Source organism: Eucyclogobius newberryi, unplaced genomic scaffold (genome assembly GCF_026437365.1).
Source record: "Eucyclogobius newberryi isolate DKJ021-1_F unplaced genomic scaffold, fEucNew1.0.hap1 SCAF_11, whole genome shotgun sequence".
Lineage (NCBI taxonomy): Eukaryota > Metazoa > Chordata > Actinopteri > Gobiiformes > Gobiidae > Eucyclogobius > Eucyclogobius newberryi.
In genome coordinates this window covers 28,821,912-28,845,035 of record NW_027315735.1, presented here as the reverse complement: position 1 = coordinate 28,845,035, position 23,124 = coordinate 28,821,912, and the positions used below count along the sequence as shown (strand labels likewise).

Here is a 23,124-nt window from a genome sequence, read left to right as displayed (position 1 = left end):
TTAACACCAAACAGTTTCTTTCATTTTAGCATGTGGTCTCACGGTTTAAATATTTTAAACAACAAACAACACAATAACAGAACGGCATTTGTTTTATTAAATAGTACAGCCATTTAGACATCATTTAGTATAAACATAGCATAGTGCAGAAAACACGTCCAAACATCTGGCGTCTCGTTACGTCTTCTGAGCAAACATCACATTGTTTTGTCTCAGACTCTGGCATTTTAAAGCCCTGCCTCACAGTAAGATCTTCTCACTGTAACCTGTCAATGGTGTCTCCTTGTTAGACCGGCACTGCAAAGCATTAGCCCTCCACAATCCGCTGTAGAAGGTTCCCCAGTGCCCCTTTAGCGACCTGCAGAGGCGTCTTCTCCTCCTTGTTCTCAATGTAAATACTGGCTCCATGCTCCACCAGCAGCTTGGCCGCCTCGACGCGCTCCTCGTCACAGGCCAGGTGTCTAGTGAGAACAAGACAATATCATAAAAAAAAAAAAAAAAAAAAAAAAAATCACAGTTGAAACACATTCGCACCGAGCCAGGGAGACTTACAGTGCCGTGTTGCCCTGGGAGTCCTGTATGTTGGTGGACGCGCTCTGTTTGAGCAGCAGCTGGATGAGGCGGTAGTTTCCTTTGGCTGATGCTCTGTGAAGCGGAGTCGAGTCCAACTTGTCTGTGACGTTGGGGTCTGCTCCGTTTTCTAATAACATCAGCGCTATCTACAAAAAAATGGTAATTTATAAAACAAGAGTGGATATTGTATAATCTGACACATATAGATCGATATTTTATATTTAAACAATTGAAATACCAATATTGATCTAAAACAACTAAAGAAACGAGTCCGCTGTCCAACAGTGGAGCCAACTGCCTCAAATGTGCATGAATCACTCAAAATACAACTTTCAGTGGGTCAATGAGAAGGTCAAACCTTATTAACGTGGTTTAAGCTCTTACAAGTCTCCTTTAAAGAAATGCATTTTGTCATTTAACATTTGAATTAAAATTGTTCCGTTTTCCTATAATTATTGTTTACTTTTACTTTAGATTCATTTTACACACACAAAGTGCAAGCTTATAAGGAACTACAATTTGAATGTATAAAAGTGTTCCTGTGCATCATAAATCACGTACCTCATATCGATCTTTCGATGCCGCATAGTGAAGAGGCGTGCAGCCATTTTGATTGACTGAGTTGAGTTGAGCTCCTTTGGAGATCAGTGACCGCACAATGTCTTCTCTACCGGCTGAAGCAGCGATGTGAAGAGGGGTCCATGCAGCCTTACAAGAAAAAACATGCTTTAGACCACAGACATTTTGGCAGGAAAATTGCCGTCTTAAATGCTTTTGAATATTGAGGACCAGAGCCAATCATCTGTCAGTAAAGATGTGGTTGGGTGCAGAATTCAGACATTGGAGGAAAAAAAATATCTGATTTGGTGTTAAAATGGCACAGATTAAGAGAGTATAGTTTATGTTCCTTTTTAATATTTCAATATCACTCGCAACCGAAATTTCCCCATGTGTGGACAAATAAAGGCATGTCTTATCTTAACTTGAGTTCCAGTGAAATGATTGCCTGACCAGCCATTCCCAACACGTTTTGGCTAATCAAAACGCATTCGAAACGAATGTGGGCGGGGCTGGCGGGTCAGACAAGTGAAACGATGGTTATGCCAAGGATCCGCATACCTCTCGGTCGTGCCTCATTCCAGTCTCAGCAGAACTCCACCCGCACCATAAACGGTGTTGGTGACGCCTCTCCTGAGGCGCCGGACAGTTTGGCAAAATTAATTTGAGGCCGACTGATAATCCTCCCCCATGGCCTCCCCCCATGCCCCCCCATGGCCCCCAAACTCATCCCAGCCCCAGGTTTTTGCCTCAGGCATAGATTGAAGAAAAAAAAAATGAGAGCCATTTTGACAGACAACTTCAAGCATAGAAAGAGTGCCAGTAATAAACACCTTATTATTCTTTAGACACATTGAGTATTTAGTCTTTTACTTACTTTCGAGATACAGTTTTCTCTACAAGGTGGTACTAGACTAATGTAATCAAAAGCCAGACAGTATAAGTATGCACGTTTCTAAATTTAATACATAATTTACATGGCGACTATTTCATGCCATAGAAGTTACTTATTCAACCCGCTGCAGCTCAAATCATGATGTAAAAGAAGCCTCTCACTGTGCAAATAAAATATACATGTTCAGTTTTTAAAAGTATGTCGATTCGTCAATATTGTTACTATGCTGACACCTACCGCCAACCTACGATAGTGTTATTTCTTTTATATTAAGTAATCTGTTTTTTTATTCTTATATTTCTGTGCCTAATCTGTTTCTGTACCTAATCTGTGTTGCAACACTGGAAGTGCGTGGGAGCAGTAACATTCCTGTACTAAAAGGAGGAGAGAAGATGATGGGGAGGATGTGGTAAGGATGAGTTGGTCGGGTAGGTGGTCGGGTAGGTGGTCGGGTAGGTGGTCGGGTAGATGGGTCATACTGGTGGTGACTGGTGATAGGAAACAGACCAAAGGACAAGCCGGAGAAAATACTTACATCATCCTGGAGATTGACGTCAGCTCCCATGTCAAGCAAAAGCTCCACAATATTGGTGTGGCCCGCGGAGCAAGCCCAGTGCAGCGCAGTCCTCTGGTCCTAAACACATCAGTTTTATTTAGTTAACATTTAGGCTTGTTTCCAAATCAGTTTTAATACACGGTATATTAGCAGTCGTGTTTGCAAGTGTGTGTGTTCTGCTGTGTCACGCGTCTGTTCGTACCTGATCCGTTTTGGAGGCGAGTCTTTTATCAGACAAAATGCATTGCTTCACTTGGTCAAACTGCCCCGTGTATGCGAAATTGCAGATCTCTACATTGGACACAGATCCCTCCATAATTGAGTGAATCCCAGACGTTAATTAGAGACAGAAATATTGGCTGATGCTGGTTATTTTGGTCCTCGCTTCAGATTTTGAACCGCCGCGATGACTCAGGATCGAATAGTTCTACTTCCGCGTTTTGATAAAAACAAAGACACGCCACTTTCAAAGTAAAAAAGAACGTATTATTTTGGCAATGTTTTCAGCCACAATATTAATTATTTTATTATGTTAATGTACAAAACATTTGAAATCCTACATACCTATCTATTAGTAGCCTTGTATTTATGTATTTTAATAAATTTAAACAAATACATATTTGATTTTAATAGGCACGATCTTGGTTTGGCGGAAGTAATACGTTATTCAAAATGGCGTCACGCTGGTAGCATCATGGCTAGTTTTAGTCATTAAAATAAGAAATACACAGTTAATAGGGGATCAAAACTCTGCGAATCCAAGGATTGAATATATTTACAGTTAATGTAGTCATGGCGAGTACACTGGTAAGAATGACGCTTAAAACACATTGTATTGAACAGAATGTGATGGAAAAACCGGCGTCATAATAAATGAAACACCGTGTTGTTTCTGTTTAGGATTTCAGGACCCACGTTGACCAGTCGTGCAGATATTCTGAAGAATTTGTCAACATTTATTATGACTGCATGGATAAGAAAAGAAGGGTGAGTCAATTGAATGAGTCATTTATGAGAAGGCCATTATTGTCTGTGGAGGTTTTACACGTTATTCAGTTTAAATATATTACTTTTTTTGTCGGTTTTCTCCAGTTATTGGCAGGCCATATATTAATTGTGTATATGGCTTACCTTTACCATTGCCGTCCACAATAGAGTCTGCACTGCTATTTGGATCATTGAAATGGCATGTAAAAGGTTACATCTGATGTGAGTCTTCTACATAAAACAAAGTAACGTGGCATAAGAATAAATTAAAATATTGAAGTTATTTTAAAATTGTAAGAAAGAATTGTGCATATAACCAAACACCAAACAATCAGATGTAATTATTTTTTTTCCTGGGTAACTGTAGATAAAGACAATCACGTTCTGCACTGTACTCAATTGGATCACTTCTTCTTGTTGCAGAACTTGACTCGGCTCTACCTGGACAAAGCCACTCTAGTGTGGAACGGGAACGCATTGTCCGGACAAGAGGCCCTCGCTGAGTTTTTTGAGTCTCTTCCCTCCAGTGAATTTCAAGTTCTAACGTTGGATTGCCAGCCAGTACACGGTTAGTGCCGCCGGCATTTTAGTGAGTCAAACATGAGCTGAACTATATTCTTAGTTCTAAAATAATGGAAATCTAGGCCATTTCTCAATCCAAGCACTTGTGCAGGCTTGTGTGCTTGTCGACTTGAGAAACGTCATCCCTCACGTCACAAACCTTGTCAGCAAGATGAATTATCACGATTTTACAAACTCTTGAGATCCATATCATTAGGCTCCCGCTGATTAGTTTGCAGTACGCACCAATGGGCCAATCGCATGACATTTAGGGCCCGCTGCGAGGGCTGGGGCCTTTACTCAATCCACTTGTGCAAACTTGTTGCTTTTTCAGACTTGTTGCTTGTAAACTTGTGAAATATCATCCTCCATCTCACAAGTTCACTTTGAAGAGAACTTGCTCTGCCCCTTAAAAGATTTGTCCTAAACCGCTCATTATATTTCCCACAATGCACTTCATATAACACGCACTGGCAGCTGATCACCACGACCCGCTGTCCGCTGCCCTCTTCTCATCACGCACAAAGAGCAGAGCGCATGGAGCGGACAAATTCAAAGCAAAGATCAGCCCACTACAGCACTCAAATCAATGATTTGAATTGTCAAATAAATGTATTTGTAACAATTCTCCGACGCTGCACATATTTATTTTTACTCACAAGTCTAGCACTTACAAGTCTGCACACCGGAGTACACGAGTCTTCAGACTGAGGATTTAGAAACGGCCCTGGTTTGAGTCAATTCCTGTAAATATTCAATATGGTTCACAGCCCAAACTAATGAACATGAAATTAGCCCAGTTAAGTATCTCAATATTTGTTCCTGTAGTAATCATTATCTGGAGGTGCAAAGCAAAATAACAATGTTCAATAACACATTTATTTTAGGACCAAGTTTTCCTTTTTGTTTCATTTATTTATGGTGACACTGCCTAGAATCTACTTGCATCAAAAGTAACATTTATTTCAGTTTTTGGTTACTTACATGGTGCTTAATCTTTTCAGAGCAAGCTACTCAAGGCCAGACGACGCTGGTCGTGGCGACCTGCGGACTCGTCAAGTTCGAAGGAAACAAGCAACGTTATTTCAACCAGAACTTTCTTTTGACGGCGCAAGCTTCGACGAACAACGACACGCCGGTGTGGAAGATCGCCAGCGACTGCTTCAGATTTCAGGATTGGAACAGCTGAAAGTGCTACAATTCTGAATACTGTATTTTCTGGACTATAAGTTGCACCCTTTTTCATAGTTTTGGCCGGGGTGAGACTTATACTTTTACTTCGGAGCGACTTGTGATATGTTATTTTCACACTTGCAACCTTAAATTATGCTCCAGTGCAACCTATGTTTTCTTTATTATGCATTTTTTCGCTGGTGCGACTTATACACCGGAAAATACGGTACTTCAATTTCAACCATTTTTTTCTAGAATTTGTTTGCATTCGTTTTTTTTCTCTCAAACAATAAAACCACACACATTGGGTACAGTACAAAAACACTTGTATTTCTTGTGAAAACTTGAATAAAGCATTTGATGATGGAACAATAAATACAGGTGATTTCTGGAAAAGGGAAAAAACAACAACTTTGAGGTGACGGTACAGAAGCAAATCATCCGTAACACAAACAAAGTTCCCGGCGATTTGTCTTTTTTTTTTTTTTTTTTTTAACCAACTGTCAAATGTTGTGCACAGATTGACCTTACAGATCAGCAAATAATTTACTGGAGCAAAAATATGTACATTTATGTGTGGACTTGTTTCACACAACAGACTCACACCTTCATAAATACATTTGCCTAACTTTCCTGAGTCATTTGAACAATTTTGGTGTCACTCAATAAATATAAATGAATGGAAGTTTACCTTTACAAAAATGCCAAATTCCTTACTATTCCTATACTATTTTTTTCCCCCAGTTAACTCGTGTTGGCAAAGTATTTAAGCCATATCTCCAACACGTATGTAAACAATTGATTTCTTCAATATGTCACGTAATTCTGCTTTACTACACAAAAGCACAGCAGATGGAAGGCATGGTCATGTTGAACTACGACAGCACTGCACACAGGTTATTCGACGTGAACTACACTTTGTAAATATTCAATTGAAGTAACACCAAAGCTTTAAACTACAAAGACCGAGATCAATCTTGACCTACATAAAAGGAGTGCTATGATACTTCTATTGACCTACAAACCTAGTTCAACCCGCGTGGCAGTATGGCAGTCTAGTGCTGACATGGGCTCAATATTTCCCTCTTAGGCGAGAGATTTGTGCATCTCTCAACATTCGGAGCCATTCAATATTTCCTACACAAGAACGCAACATTATACAAATTGGGGCTGCACAATATATTGCAAGAAAAATTATGTCGTTATTGACAAATCAACAATAACCAAGTCATAATGCTGGTATTGGAGTGACTTAAACAGACTGGAGGCTAAACTCTAACAGAAAGATATTAGCTCTTTAAATTGACAATGGAGGCTAAACTCTAATAATGAAAGAGTTAAGAGCTATTTAAATTGACTATGGAGACTAAACTTGCGTCCATTTGATCATTATTGTTGTAATTTTTTTGCCTTCATATGATAAACGTTTTAAACCATGTCGCTCTGCTCTAAATAAGAACCATCACAACTCGACTGAACAGAGTTTTTGTGTTATATTCACAAATAGAAGGAAAAAAGTGATCTAAATAGTGTAAATATTAAAACCTTTTCAGTCAGACACTTAAGACTTGGCCTTTTTTCTCTTCTTCTGAAGATAGAAAGCGTTTGTTGGCAGTGACTGTTAAGGAATTTAAGTATTTCAGTTGACAAGTCGGCAAAAATGTTTGTCAAATATTGTGCAGCCACCATCATTTCAAACGAGGCATCTAACAATAGCTCAAATCTCCATCTTCTCACTCCAACTTCTGGAGTCTATGTACAGTACACAAACAGCATTGAAACTTCATATCAGTTTTTTTGTTTTGTTTTTTACAGTGGTTTTGGTTGTCGTGGAAACACTTCATGGCTTCATTTGCCGCCGTACATCCGCTCGATGTGGTCGAGGTAGTGGTTCTTCAGCTCTATCCTCTTCAGCTTGAACGCGTCCGTGACCAAGCCCGTCTCCGGGGTCCACGGCTCCGGACTGAGATGGACCTTGACCGGGATCTCGAACCTCTGCAGTTTAACTAGAAAGAAAAGGAAAATACTCAATTATACAACTTAACCAAACGAAATAAGACCCTTTAAAAAGTTTGCGTTTATGAATGGAGGCAAAAATGAAGTGGAACATAATACGATCGAAATGGAGAAACTGGGATTAACCTCAGAATAATCACAAAATACTAAAAGTCTAGATGATTTTGGCAAAATAATCCACTCAGCTAAACATGCGAGTGATATCACAGCCTCGTTTTAAGACATTTATAATTGCATTTTGCATTATTTGGTTATTTAAAAAGGAGATTATGATAGACAATTGTATTTTTGATGAAGGGAAAAATCCAGATTTTTAGCTTTTACTGGACAAATACTTGACCACACAATGGAAACAGTATTTTTATCCCCTTCCTTTGTAACAGAAAGACAGATAAACTGACATTACTACCCTCCAAATTTAAAATAGACGCTTATTTTTTGTTACATCTACCTAAAATTCTTAGCATTTAGATATGATTTCAGTTGATGATAGGAAATGTGTTATGATCTACTTCTTTTTTATGTATTAAGTATTATAAAAGACTACAAATACAGGTCTTATTTCTTGCATAGATATTTTGCAAGTCTGCATGAAAGCCTGTTGACATAAAGCCTCAAAACCCGGTCTCGACAGTGGGGCTTAAACATAAATCACAACTTTAAAGTGCACATGTTTTATAATTCTGTGTTTGATGGGATAGCTCTTGTCGTGTGGTAAATATTTATAGTTCTACATCAGTCAAGTGGCAGAAAACAAAGGAGTCGTCGTGTAGTTTTGTCAAATAATTAACTATTGCATAAATGGGAGTCATCACAATCTCTTACTGTTGAGAGCGACTTCCTTGATCTCCTTCAGGACCTCCCTCTCCATTTCCGGATGTGTGCAGATCTCTTCGAAGCTCCCCGTGATGCTCCTCCGTTTGGCCAAGTCCATCAGCTTTTTCTGATTCGGCACCACGAAGCTTATGACGTAGTTCTGGTCACTGTCGGGGAAAGAAACGGTTCAACGTCTGCGATTACCATCTATTTACTACAGAATATTAATGATGACTGATTCCAAAATAATAATAATAATAATAAAAATATAAATATAAAATTATATATATATATATATATAACTAATTAAGAGTGAAGATTTTTGACACTTCTTCAGTTCATCTGACAGAAAACCGGTGAGTCTTATACACAGATATCTTTGTAAAATATAAACTGCTACATTTTATTAAAAAATGACAGGAGAAAACCCTTTTTTTAACATTTAAAAACTAACACGTTATAAGACTGGATTAGTTTGAATTAAAAATGTATTTAAGTTTTCTTTTCCCCATTCTGTGCTGGCGAAGGCTCCGCCACCCGCTTGTCCGGAGCGTTCCACAGGAGGGCGTTAAACTACTCTATCGCCATCAGGCCAAGTTACAGGTCACGTCTGTGGCGAGGCGAGAGCACCCATAGAAACGCTGCATGTTTATTAAGGTATTTTGACATAATAAAAAGAAGGCGTGGAACATCTCAAGCAAAGCAATGGCATCTCCACTGACACAAGCAGTCGGTGGACGGGAAAAGTTACATACTGCACCTTTAAATAACACCTTAGAAGAAGAAGTGTGGGAACCGAACACTCTTGATCTCATACCGTGTGTGTCGAGGCTTTGCGTTTGTTTACATGTGGAAGTTCTGAGGCGTTTAAGTTATTCACTTTAAAGATCTAATTACTGTTGTGACAAAGCGTCTCACCTGTTTGCATAAGCGCAGATGTTGTCTATGAGAGAGCAGTTCTTGAGCGCAGACTCCACTTTACCCAGAGCCACGTACTCTCCCGCCTGGAGCTTCACCAAATCCTTTTTACGATCTGGAAAAAAGAAAAGGGAAAAAATAAAATAAAAAAATCAGGTCAGCTTTGTCATTTAGTACAAACTGGTTGTGCATTAAAACCTTGTGGTACATCATTTGCTATGGTTCTCCAGAGATCAGGTATAAAAATAAACCTGGCCTAATATTGGTAAGATGATAATTAGAGCACAATTTGTCAAACCTTTCAAAACAGAGTACCGCCTAATATAATATTTTGCTTTCTGAGTACCACCAGATCTAAAACCTAAACTATCAGGCCTAAAATGAGACTAAAATGGACTAAACAGGGTCCAATAGACTAAAACCGGTCTAAAATGAGACCAAACCGGGTCCAAACTGAGACTAAACCAGGTCTACAATGAGACTAAACCGGGTCTACAATGAGACTAAACCGGGTCTAAAATGAGACTAATACAAGTCTAAAATGAGAGTAAAACCGGGTCTAAAATGAGACTAAACCAGGTCCAATATGAGAATAAAACCGGTCTAAAATGAGACTAAACACTGGTCTAAAATTAGAATAAAACCGGTCTAAATTTAGAATAAAACCGGTCTACAATGAGACTAAACCAGGTCTAAATTTAGACTAAACCAGGTCTAAATTTAGACTAAACCAGGTCTAAATTTAGACTAAACCAGGTCTACAATGAGACTAAACCAGGTCTACAATGAGACTAAACCAGGTCTAAAATAAGACTAAAACCGGTATGAAATGAGACTAAACCGGGTCCAAACTGAGACTAAACCGGATCTAAAAACTAGACTAATACAAGTCTAAAATGAGACTAATACAAGTCTGAAATGAGACTAATACAAGTCTAAAATGAGACTAATACAAGTCTAAAATGAGACTAAACCATGGATAAGGAACTAAATCATTATTAACGCAAAGGAAAACACAAACATTGATAGATGACAAATGATCAAACTGCAGCGTGCCCCGCGTACCACTAGGGGCAGCTCGTGTCTTACAGTTTGAGAAACACTGATCGAACACATCAACAGTAGCTTTGATGTCGTGCTCGAGATAAGAACAAAAATAAAACATACCAACAATCTGCAGACAACCATCGGGCTGAACCTCTCCGATGTCTCCGGTGCAGAACCATCTCTGTCCTTTCTCGTCCACAAAGAAGTCGCCGTCGTTGCTTTCGTGGCTGTAATAACCTTGCGTGACGTTGGGGCCCCCGATCAGGACCTCTCCTCTTGGGCTCGGCTTGTCTTTATGGGTGTAGCCTCCTAAAAACAGAACGGCTTTAGATCCGACAGCTTTAGATCCGTTCGAGACCTATAATTACGACATTCATGTGTAAACCACACCTTCTGCCCAGTCTCTGAGCCGCAGTTCACAGCAAATGAGAGGGGCCCCGACGCGACCGGTGCTGATGTCTGCAACTGGAAGAGGAATGAGAACATTAGCAAACAATACAGAGACACGCAAGTAATGAATTAAAACAATATGATTTAATTTATTCCGTATAATAATTTACACAAGTACACGTTAATACTTTATTATGTGTACAATTAGGAGGCTTTAGAATCAGCTTTAGTCCGAGAAGAGGGAGTAAATATTAGTAGAAGCAGTTTTCGTACTAGTTACAATTATTATGGCGTTTTCACATAATAACAGTACCAAGAACTACTGTAAGTCCCCTGTATCCGCACAGTCCCCTTTGCTTACGTTCACATAGCGACAGAGAATGAAAGTGGGTCTAATTAGGCCGCAGTTATTTTATTACTTGGTTTACGGATTTTTAAATGAAATATATTGAACAGGCGGGCGAAATATAAATGAACAATTTCAATTTCAAAAGATTTTTTCTTCCTTGTTCACCCAAAACGTACCACGGGAGGAGGGGGGAGACGCGACGCCCAGGTGAGTGTAACAGTAGATTTAGCATGTTTTGCATTGGTAGAACAGACGCTTCTAAGTGCGCAGCCTTAGTCACGGCAAAACGCGCTGGAGAAAATGTGGTAAACGGGTTTAAAATGTGTATTTGCGCCTAGCAGACAAGGAAACGGGCGCGCGTGTCTGCGCTTCGTCCCAGACTCGCGCAGGATTTTGATGAAAAATTGCTTCACGCGCCCTTATCTTTTGACTTAAAACCGCTTTTCATATTTCATTTGCGTTGACGGCGGTAATTTATAAAAAAAAAATGATAATTGATTTTATTTATATTGCAGAAATCAATAATCTAAGTGCGGCGGATCCGTAAACCAAGTAATAAAATAACTAAGGCCTTAAGTGTGGAACATTTAAATATTTATTTAAGTGTGGTTAGTTAGGAAAGTAACTTATTCTTCCCCCTTCATTCTACTTCTATTGAGCATTGTAAACCTTGCACAAAAAAACCTAAAATTAATTAAATGTACAATTAAACTCAATTAATACTACAGTTATAATTATTAGTTAAGAGTGGGTCCAAATAATTTCTCTTGAGAATAAATACACATTTGGGAATGAATGAAAAACGTTTTACTGATGTTGTCAGAAGTCCCCAAAGTGTGATTAAATTCCTACTCTGTGTGAACACGCATCAGATGGGAAACTGGAAATGCAACTGCACAAAAATCCAATATTATTCCGTCATGTTGCAATCTGCAGTAACTCTAAAACTGTTACTTCTACAACTTGTGCACTGGGAGTACCAGGGTTAGTGATGCAAATGTAACAGAAATGTATTATACCAATGGGGTGTAGCTGCTCATCTTGCCAAAATACTACAAACTACATTCAGTACGTTTTACTTGTACCAGTGTAACAGTTCTGTGCAGTAGCAGTATTTGATTTAGCAGCCTGTGTACCTTCTGTGATGGTTCCCGCTCCACAGGTCTCAGTGAGGCCGTAGCCTTGGCCCACAGGGCAGCAGAAGCATACGTTCATGAACCTCTGAGTGGCCGGGGACAGAGGAGCGCCGCCCGAAAGCATCATCCGCACCTGTCCTCCCAAAATTTTCTTCACTTTACGAAACAACAGGCTGTGGACAGAAAAGATTAGAGAACAATGCGCAAGATAAGGTTTCGAGGGGGATGAGAATTTGAGAGAAACCAATGGATTTACAGGAAAAATAAAACTTTTCATCATCATTATTATAGACAACATCTACAGGAAATTATAAAAATAATACTGTTGACAAGACGGAAAAACATTTTTGCAAGACTGCGATGTCTGTGTACTAATCTTTTGTCCCAGGAACAAAATCAGTTGTCACTAGAGATTAGGCAAATCACTTTTGAAAACAAATATTTTCTCATTAGCATTTAACACATCGTAATGTACACTATACTTTGATTACCTCTTTGCTAGTTTGTACTTGGTATTATGGAAGAATTTCCATAGTTTTTCAAATGTAAGTTTTTGCCACTTTGATTATGTAGATTTGTATTGCCATCTAGTAATGTGTGATCTACAGTGTAAAGTTTCTGATCAACTTTTTTTTATGAATATTGCCAATGCAATTTTGGTATTTGTATTTGTGTCTACTCTTTACATTGAAGAACAGCAGCATTGAAGGAGGGCTCAGATGAACAGGGATCAATAAAGTAAACCACAACCCGAACGGCAGAACCGCCACTCACGCATTACAAAGCGGCGCGTCATATCCTCGTTTGATCTGCTCCAGCTTGTACTTGTATCCCAGAGTGAAGAGCGTCTTCTGCACGTAGCTCATTTCCTGCACTTTGCTCATGACGTTTTTGTTGATGCGGTCCATGATTTCCTTTTGGAGAGAAAACCGGGTCAAGTCGGCAATTTCCCTCGAGCTCAGAAGTCCGACATGTGAGTAACTCGATTAAAACCTAAACGAGCGTGAGATTTGATAAAGCAGACAATGTGATTCTTACAGGCACGGCCGCCATCAGCGTGGGCCGGAGCACGCTGCAGTCGCCTTTGCTTCCTTTCTTGATCTTTGTCGACTGAAACGGGAAGAGAAATGTCGATGGCACAAATTAGCCGGTTTGATGATTGGTCTCATGTGACGTGTGACATGTGCAGCTTCGTTTAAACTTCAACAAAAGGCTGTGGAATTTTGGGAGACATTACTTTTGAACTCTTATTTGAACTTTTTCACTTTATTCTTCAGCTTAGTAACACAGGCATTTCTAGCTAAATAAATACCAATATTTTGACTTTTAAATATCAGCCATGACCAAAATCTTCACAGAGAGGACCACGAACATGAACTAACTTTATGGGGAAATCTAAATATATTTGATTTCACTAGTTGTTTGTCGCTTTTTATAACATTCGGTAACTTTTCTCTGACTCTTTTTTGAGGTGAAAGCAGTGAAAACTAACCCCACCCACAACTGAAGATTCTCAGTGCGGATAAAGCTGGCCAGCGAGATAATCCTCCGCTTAGTGTGTGTTAAACATTTGAGTGTGTGCCTGTTCGCTCTAAATAAACACTTAAAAAATAGTTAGTTTAGGAAATGTCTTTTAATTTCTGAATCTTTACGAACAAAACAACAAACACCAAAAGAGTCCACAAAAGAAAAGAGATGGTTTATAAAAAAGAAATATCAAAGGAAAAGAAATAAAACTAAACCGGGCCTAAAATGAGACTAAAATCGGGTCTAAAGTGACACTAAACCAGGTCAGAAATTAGACCAAAACTGGGTCGAAAATGGGAGTAAACCGGGTCTAAAACTTAAACTAGATAGATAAATGTGGAAATATCTTTACCCAACAAAAACAACCAGCACCAAAGGTTTGTGCAAAAAAGAAAAGGGCTGAAAATATAACACTACACAATAATTAACAAAGCCGTTTGCACTTTGGCACAGATTAAGCTTAAGGTTGTTTGAAAGGAACGTTCACTTCTAAACAGTTCACATTACTCCGACACAAAGATGACGGGTTGACTGGTTCAAGACTCTGAAAGCGGAGCTCATCGAGAAAACTAAAGTCCACTTGATTTGTCGTAGTTTCCATGAATTAAAGAAAGCAGAGACTGAAGAACATACAACAAAACTGATCCAAAAGATGTCATTTGCATGTTATTTTCTGTAATAAATGCTAAAATAACATCGCCTATCACCAATAACGAGTCATTTTAATCTCATCGATAATGGCAAATCATATCAAACATTGAGATTTGACTCTAGTGCAGTTGTGTCACGTGAAAACCGCAAAAAAAAAAAAAAAAAACCGCAAAAAAATAAATAAAACGTTCGTACCTGGTCCGACAGAGTTTGAGGGGAGGAGTAACCGATCCGACACCCGTAAGTGACGCAGGAGATCTCGGCGGTCATCTCAAGGACGTGGGCCAGCGGCAGGTAAGCCACGTACGTGTCGTCGGGCCTGTCACAAAACAACACGGCGCGGGGGGAAAGGGTCAGTTCAGTTTTTCAGATGCACTTTCTACGGATTTGCATTTTATTAGTTTACAAGAAATCCAATGTAGACACTTAATACATCTAGATCTTTGGGCAGTCCTTGTGAAATATGTTTATTTTTCAACTATTTTAAAAACATTTCTGGTTCGAAGGTTTTATTTGACAGATTAATAACAATACTTTATTTAAAAACAACCCGAAAAGTTCATAAATATCAGTTTGCAGAGTCTTATTTGTTGGGTTTATTTTTGCTCATTCCTTTAATTGGCATCTTTTTGAAAAGGTTATATTTTATCATTAACAATATACTCAACATGTTTAATTTGCATTTCACCAAAACAACATTTGTATTCTTATTAATTGGATATCTGATCAGAATATTCAGGAGAAGTCTTTTGTACTTTTGCAACGGTGATATATATGACAAAAAATGTATACAATTTAAATGTTTACCCAGGTCTTGAAAATAAACTAATTGTATAAAACATGTATAATGAATGTCTTTATACATGTTTGCTGGCAGTAACTTAGCAGCAACGGAATGGAAAAATACATAATTCAATTGGGCCGTTTTGGTAAAAGAAAACATAAATATTACATAATTAGTCCTGTATAGGGATGTCGATGATTGTGGTTATTTTGGTCACAATATAATCATAAAGACTAAAAAAAATTAAAACTAAAAATACTAAAAATTCTAAATACTAAATACAAAAAAAAAATATTCTGACATCTATAAGTTATTTATTTTATTAAATGTAAAAGTTTACTTAAGATAAGATAAGGAATATCTTATCTTATCTTAAGTAAATTAGGTATTTTGCAGTTCAATTAAAATAAATGTGACAATTTTAGAAGCAAAATTAAGTCCTTCCTGCTCAGCTTTTCCTCACAAAAGTAAACCTATTTGCAAAGTGCTTTTTAATCTTGCTGTTTATGTCAAATTGATCGTTCAGAAAGATTGACTTCATAAAGCAGCTCACATATTGAGGAGCGGTAACGTGTTGACAAGAAGGAAAGAACATTTTACTCACCCGAGTCCAGGGATGCGCTCGCACTGTCCCGTCATGCCAGCGGTCAGGTTACTGTGGATTATCATGACTCCTTTGGGAGGTCCCGTGGATCCACTCGTGTACATCACCACAGCGAGGTCTGAGGGCTGCGGCTTCACGATGGGGCTTTCCACTGCGACGGCGCAAGCAAAAAGTGTGTTAAAACGAAGAAAGGAGGCTTCAAATTAGTGAAATACATCAAAAGTCCATGAGAACAAGAAAGGGTGTAAAATTAGATCTTGATTTGTCTCGGGTCACTTCTAGTTCACTTCAGATTGCACTTTTTATAGACTCAGATGCCTTCTTTTTCACCAGGAAAAGCAGTTTCTATTCTAGAGGAAGGCATAGGGAGAGGAAAACCTTGGCTTTAATGCTATTAAAAAGGGGGATTTTTGTGCATACGGGTTGTATTTATTCAATTTACGAAGCTTTGCATGCTGCAAAGTAGATTACATTTACAGGTTAACCATTTATAGTCTCCAAGGATCAACTAAAAAGGAAAAGAAACCGGTCTGGCCCCTGTCTGGCCCCTGTCTGGCCCCGGTCTGGCCCCGGTCTGGCCCCGGTCTGGCCCCGGTCTGGCCCCGGTCTGGCCCCGGTCTGGCCCCGGATTAAGTTGTATATAGATTTGTATGTGCTTTTTAAAATACATACAGTAATTATAGTTATTAATTTCACTTCTAATCCTGCTCTAATGGCGCTGCTATACTGTACACTCTCTTAAGTTATTAATCCAAGTAAACGGGACAAATACGCACGGTGTTCAGGCAGCGCTCCCAGATCTCGGACGGACTGCATGCTGTGGATGGAGAGGCCTGCTGGGTAACCGTCTGTGCTCACTTTCTTTTGGTCGACGTAAATCACATGCTTCAGTTTAGGGATAAGTGGAAGGACGTTCTGAAACAGGAAATGGACAAATTAGGATTAATACTAGAGCTGGGTTTCGATTCAAATTTCAAGAAATCGATTCGATTCCGATTTTTACGTTTCAAAATAGTTTTTTTCCGATTTCTCAGATCCCATCCGATTCGCTCCGATTTCGATCTGATTTCCAATTCGATCCGATTTCGATTCGATCCGGGGGTTAATGTCATTAAAAATGAAAAATGTATTTGAACCGTTTCCTTCACTTCATGACTGTGTAGAGAAGCAACATATTAAAACTAGTATTAAATCAATATTAAACAGCAAATCTTACAAGTATTGGTAGTTACTGACGGCTGGAAGACTGATGAAAAGGTTAAGGGTCAATCTACCTTCAAGAAAGATAATCCAGGAGTCCTGAATTATCTTTCTTGAAGGTAGATTGAAGTTCACTGAGGGAAATGTAGAAAATAATTTTAATAAAAAAAAAATTAAAAAAAATAAAACGATCTTTGGACGTACGAATCGATAATCGTCATTAAAGGTGGTATGGACGATTTTTTTTCAGCAAATTTTTTATCATATTTCCTCGTGGCGTGGATAAATCATTTGTCCTGCCACGTATCAATCATAAAACGCACCTACCGCTCACCTGCAGCCGCGTGCGGTTCGTCCCCACGTTTCCTCGTGCCTAAGCGCATGGATCTATCATAATATAGTTCCCTCAGTGTACGGGGAAAAATGAAGACGGAGAAAGACTGTTCGAGCTGACGCAGAAGTGGACAGAAATCTACGGGAGATGAGAGCTGCGTTGCGCTCCGTTGCGCTAATAAATAAACGCACGTGTGTGTTGTATCAGTCCGCACGGGGGAGTGCGGATGCGCACTTCCGCCTGCGTTCTCAAATCGCCGAAAAATCGTCCATACCGCCTTTAATATGCGAATCGATTAAAAATCGGGAAATTGATTATTTCAACCCAGCTCTAATTAATACATGTTGATTCCCCCTACTACTGTACTGTATGTATATTGATCCAGACTAAGAAGTGATGTAATATACTTATATGGCTCTGCGTGGCTCGATTATACTGCAAAACACTTTTACTGTTGTTGTATTGCAATAATACAATGCAATGGAAAAGTACTGAGAACTAGGGCTGCATGAAATTATTTTGATGTGTAGAATGGCCGTTAAGTGGTGCCATAACATTTTAATATACTTTGTGACACAATTATTTCAGTTATATTAAAACAAAAATGTGCATGCTTTTATGATTTAGTGCTATTTATTTATTAGTTAAACTATGTCAAAACTAGGGCTGTCACTAACTATTGTTTTTGAGTGGTCGACTTTAAATGTTTTTGATTAATCGATTTAATAGTCAAACAATTATTCCTATTGTAGATTGTGATTTATTTATTTTTAAACCAACCAATTTTCAAACCATTTTCTAAACTAACAAACAAAATAAAGGTTGAAATGTGGTGACTGGAGGATTCTAAATAGAGAATACATTTTGATTTAATAATGCCATATCTATGCAATATCAGTTATTGTGATATCAATATATTTGTGTATATATATTAATATTGTGCAGTCCTTCTAAAAAAAACTAGTTACTGAGCCGTAGTCAAATGTTTTCTTCTTTACCCATGTATTTACAACCAACTATGCAATAAATTAGTAAAATAATGCTGAGCAGGCCAATGTTTTGCATGTCAAACAGATGACACTGTGTATACAAAGCTATCTCATCTGATAAAGTTCAATACAACTCATAGATAACGGCTCTGCTCTTATCTTCACAAACAAAACTTGTCCGCGGGTTATGGTGACGGTTTGATGAGCGTACTTTGAGTCGAGTCTCCAGCAGCTCGGCGCTGGTGACGAGGTGAGTGACGCCGGTCTCGTTCAGCCCAAAGGCGATGGCCTCTTCTCCCAACGTGGCATAGAAGGTCACCACTAGAACAGAGAAAGTAAATATTATATGCATTTCTTGTGACGCGAAGTTCAGTAAATCTGTCCGAAAGTGCTCCGTAAACAAAGAATTTAAGGAATTATGAAAACAAAGATTTTCCTCAGTTGTACCCAGCTTTACGGAGGTTTATCCTGCTAGCTTAACGTTCAATAATACCCAACGATACAGACTCAGCACTAGAGTACACAATGGTTGTATGTTTAACAGATAAAAGAAGACAGGAGATGTCTTGTCGTTTACGCCGATTTCACATGAGTCAAGAAAATCACAGAGTTTAATCTCTGCATCTCAAGTCCTTCTATAGATTCTTGTCCGTGCTGTAGATGTGAATCATAAATAACACATTGGATTCACTTGAAAACCCGTGACGCTTTTAACTGCAGCCTAATTGACGTTGAACTCACGGGGAAAGTTTCGCCTGAAGCACGACTGGGCTGTGAGCATCCATTCGGCGCGGGTCTCGCAGAAGACGGCGATGCTGCTTTTGGGTTTTTGTCCGAGGGCCGCCAACCCGCTGCCAAACTCGCTCACAAAAGTGTCCACTTCGTCGTAGGTCAACCATTTGTAGTCTCCAAGGATCAACTAAAAAAGGAAAATAAGTCATGTTATGGGCCATTTACGTACATCGCCATCAAACTTATTGATAAATATGTGGATTAATCGGTACATAAATCAATAAATCAGGGGTTTGTCTGCCTGAATAGAAGACTTATAGGTTGGTCCTGGTCTAGTCCTGGTCTAGTTTGAGGTTTAATTCGAAGTTTAGTCCCCATTTTGATGATACGTGGCCGTGAATGCACTCATAGAAACCAACCGACCGCACTTTGGGTCCTGCAGCAGCAATAACATCAATAACTAATAAATACAAATGTCGGTACATGGAATAAAGTCAGAACCAGCGTTAAATTCTTCCGTAATTCACACTGCAGAACAAGATAAGAAGGGCTTTTCACTTTCCGTCTGCATCACCCGTCACTGTTCATAGACAATGACTCAAATTATTCCATGTCAAACTAGACCATTTACCGTTTGTTTATTATTTATTATTTTAGACATGGCAGTTACATATTAGACAAACCAGAGTCATCGTTTCAAGTGTTTGAGCGAAAATGCTAAGTTTCAACAGCTGTTCAATGAAGGCTTTTAGTGAAGTGAAAAATTAGCAACGGTAAGTGGACCATATTAATATCCTACATTTCAATTATTTTCCATACATAATTATATGCCAAGTTAACAAAGTAGCTTTAAGATTCTTGCAAATTAACAGAATACCACGCTAGAAAGTCACAATGCCAAACCAATTGCTATATATTCTCCATATTATAATATTTCTGTTTGATATATACATTTTCAAGAGGGTTTGCTTACCTTTTTAAATACTTTTCCGCTGGGTTGCACCTCGTTCTCTTCACTGAGGACATCTCTGATGCCGAGACAGTGCGACGATCCAAACCTCTCCACGGCATAGTTAAAAAGCTTGTCCAGCGTGTCCTTTCCGGGGAAGTCTTCTTCAGCCAGGGTCTCAAAGTGATCCACGCTTCGATACGGCCCCTCGGCCTGTCCCGTCGTGGACTTGGCCTTGGTCCGGCTCGATCGGGTCTTCTTCTCTCCCGCGCCCGTGACGTAGTACCAAGGCAGGAACGAGATGACCGACCAAAGCCAAATAAGAAGGTAAACGGGGAGCAAAAATAGGTGTTGTACACTGGAGTCTGGCCGGAGACCCATGATTTTAACGAGAGGGGAGTGCTAAGACACTTAGTGCGGGATGGTATTCAAGTCTCGGAAGGTATTTGAGGTGTTGCAAAGAAGTGTGCAAATTGGGAAACTTTATGACAAACCGGAAACGCCCCCCTGAGTCGTCAACTTTGGAATCCGCTGAGAAGGAAAATAAGCAATCTGCTCCACAGCTGTCAGGACGGGACACCTAAAAACACACAGAAAAGATAAATAAAACACCATTGTGAGACAAACGTGAAGTGAAAAACTGATTATATTTTCGGGGAAAATAGAAGAGGAAGCAAGTCTGGTTTCCCTCTAAAACAGCTGAGCCGTAACATTTCTTAATACCATTTTCTCACTATTTTTACCCGTGTCATAAACTGCTTTTTACATTTTGTATCGGCCTTACCTTTTTTTTCCTGAACTAAAGAGGTCTCGTCCAGGAGTAAACTCTTATGTTCTTAAAAGACTGGCTTAAGCGGCACCTGTCTGGTCTATGTGGCTCCAAGGATGGATAAAGGCAGTAATAACACTGCGTCCTATGGTGAGACGTCCCATCAGCCAATGGTCAGAGCCCTGCAAAGCTCACCCCACAGTGCGGAAGGATAAAAGGCTACCACAGGGCAAACCGAGCCCATCAACATCCCCCCCTTGTTGAAGTGAAGCAACGACAGTGATTGAATCAAGCGCTGCTCTGTTCCCAATTTTCCACAATCTTTACCTAATTACAGCCTTGTGATAAAACCGTCACAAAATCGCCAAAGGTACACAAGAGTTTTGTTTGTGGGCTAATCAAGTGACTGCAGAATGATGTCGTCTGGAATCACTTGAGGAGACGGTTACGACCACGTTGATGATGCAAAAACAATGACACATGCTTATAGGGATACAGGCCGCGGACAAGTACAAGCAGGTATCCGGATGAAAGGAATGAAGCAACCGGGTCAAAATGATTCATATCTGTGAATCACACTCTGCTGCAATGGTCCAAAATCTCACTGAATTTAAAATGGCTGATCATTATTGGCAATGTTCATTAAATGATAGTCGTAGAAAAGGTCTCAGAGCTAGTCATTTTAATCAAAATTTAAATGGACCACTCCTTTTAAGACTGAGGGATGACACGGTCTCATTAAATGTAAAGCAGCAAATCGATTATTGATTTTTTTTTATTGATTTTGATTACGACCATGACCATGTGCTGGGAGAACCGGTTTTAATACTCAGACAGAGCAGTAATTAGTGCCAAATGACAAAAGAAACATGTGAAATGCACGTTTTTAATGACCGAAAATACAAATACAATAAGTGTAATAAATATACTAAATGAAAATGTACTAAAACAACACCCCTTAAGCCTCACCTCAGTAAAATGTAGTACTACCCTCATATACTCTGGACTTTCGCGATTGTAATAATAGTTATAATAATGTGGAAACAGGTGGCATATTATCAAATAGGTGGGACGACGGCAGAACAACCAAAAAAGGAAAAGAAAAGAGGGACAAGGTGTTATCACTACACGTGCATTTGTATCACGTCTGATCAGAAGCAAGTTTTGTTGTGAATCTGCGCGTTACTCTGACGTAAACGTAATGCCAGCAACACATTAAACAACTACTTATGTACATTATTTAAATAAAATATATATTGATGTCATTTTCTGAAGCTGCTCGTTCCCAGACTCTAATACAAAGAGTACATGGCGCGTTTTTTGTCAATGGATGGCGGAAATATTGTGACAATAGCCGCGACACGCACACACACGCCGTTGTTGTAGCATCACTGAACTTCATCCGCCACAGGACGAACATCAGGCGAGCGACTCCGCGCGCGGGTCACGGCAATAATCCACTCGAAGTACGCGATACGTGGCCCTAATTGGCTGTCTTACCTTGGCGTGCGGGGGAAAAGCCCGGTCAGTTTGTGCGCGGTGCCCCGGCGTCGGCAGCGGCGTTGAGAATGACCGACAGTAACCTCCGCCGGAGCGAGCGGACCCGGAACTATCACGTCATCTGATTCCATTTTTCTGGACCAATCAGGGGCCGCGCCGATGCTGGCCCATTTTTCCTTTCTACGTCTGCTTACGTCATTCATGTTTATTTATTTAATTTTTTCGAATTTCATTTTTTTATTCCGACAACATCAACAAAAGCAGAACCACACGAGAAACGTACTAAAACCATAGATCTATTTAAAAATAAATAAATAACGTAAAATAAAATAGATAGATACATAATACATAAGAGAAGCTTCACGTCAACGTCCTCGACACCTGTCACGGTCCAGTGAGTAATGATGCCAGGCGAAATATTTTACCCAAAACAGTAAAGAACAAGGTCAGTCCATATAAAGGTATCTGCATGGGAAGGAAAATGAGTCAGATCATCATGACTGAACTAAAATAGGATGGTGTCGGTCATAGCCTTGGCCTATTTGAACTTGGTAATAGGCTAAATGTGAAACTATAGTTTGCTTTTGTTCGGGATGGATCTTAATAGAAAGATATTAGCCTAGATCAGGCGTGTACTAACTACAAATCAATCCCTCAGATTCTTGATAGACCTAATTAATGGTCCCAAATGACAAATTCTTTCATTTTTACTGTAGGATTGGAAAAGTTCTGCTATAATAACTTAATTAACAAACATGTTGATGTTATAAATACCTATAATAACTTAAATAACAAAGAAGATTTTGATGTTATAATTACCTAAAACTTGTGTTCCCAGTCGTATTAAAGGGTGTGAGCCAAACCTACGTCAACTTTTGAATGAGTCACTTAATTGTCATGTAGTCTGTGGCGCTTGTGGAAAAAAGCTATAGAGCCACATTAACTATTGACATCTGAATATTTAAAGAACTTATTCTCCATTAAACTGCTTTCCCAAATCATTCACATTGATTATCACCACTTGTAAAAGGATCACAGTCTTTTGTGTTTGAAGGGACTGACACGTGTTTGTCAATGGCACATGGCAAACCTTTACATTTGAAGCCCAAC

General features: G+C 39.2%; 3 protein-coding genes across 3 annotated transcripts; 1 reads left to right on the top strand and 2 right to left on the bottom strand.

Moving 5' to 3' along the window:
- Window positions 1-77: 77 nt before the first annotated feature.
- psmd10 (proteasome 26S subunit, non-ATPase 10) lies at window positions 78-3,012 on the bottom strand. The gene is made up of 5 exons (XM_072439843.1): window positions 2,785-3,012; window positions 2,562-2,660; window positions 1,135-1,281; window positions 553-719; window positions 78-461 (listed from the first exon to the last, which is right to left on the bottom strand). Exons 1-5 carry the CDS (start codon window positions 2,896-2,898, stop codon window positions 308-310), a joined length of 681 nt encoding a protein of 226 aa, XP_072295944.1. The 5' UTR covers window positions 2,899-3,012; the 3' UTR covers window positions 78-307.
- A 267-nt stretch (window positions 3,013-3,279) lies between these two features.
- Window positions 3,280-5,340, top strand: nxt2 (nuclear transport factor 2-like export factor 2). Its single transcript, XM_072439842.1, has 4 exons — window positions 3,280-3,389; window positions 3,483-3,569; window positions 3,993-4,137; window positions 5,135-5,340. Exons 1-4 carry the CDS (start codon window positions 3,375-3,377, stop codon window positions 5,317-5,319), a joined length of 432 nt encoding a protein of 143 aa, XP_072295943.1. The 5' UTR covers window positions 3,280-3,374; the 3' UTR covers window positions 5,320-5,340.
- A 1,711-nt stretch (window positions 5,341-7,051) lies between these two features.
- acsl4a (acyl-CoA synthetase long chain family member 4a) lies at window positions 7,052-22,144 on the bottom strand. Its single transcript, XM_072439841.1, has 15 exons — window positions 22,015-22,144; window positions 19,770-20,325; window positions 18,806-18,983; window positions 18,276-18,385; window positions 16,318-16,456; window positions 15,542-15,692; window positions 14,349-14,472; window positions 13,014-13,085; window positions 12,750-12,889; window positions 11,976-12,148; window positions 10,491-10,565; window positions 10,221-10,409; window positions 9,054-9,168; window positions 8,145-8,302; window positions 7,052-7,309 (listed from the first exon to the last, which is right to left on the bottom strand). The coding sequence occupies exons 2-15, from the start codon at window positions 20,124-20,126 to the stop codon at window positions 7,152-7,154; spliced, it is 2,139 nt and encodes a 712-aa protein (XP_072295942.1). The 5' UTR covers window positions 20,127-20,325; window positions 22,015-22,144; the 3' UTR covers window positions 7,052-7,151.
- Window positions 22,145-23,124: the final 980 nt, after the last annotated feature.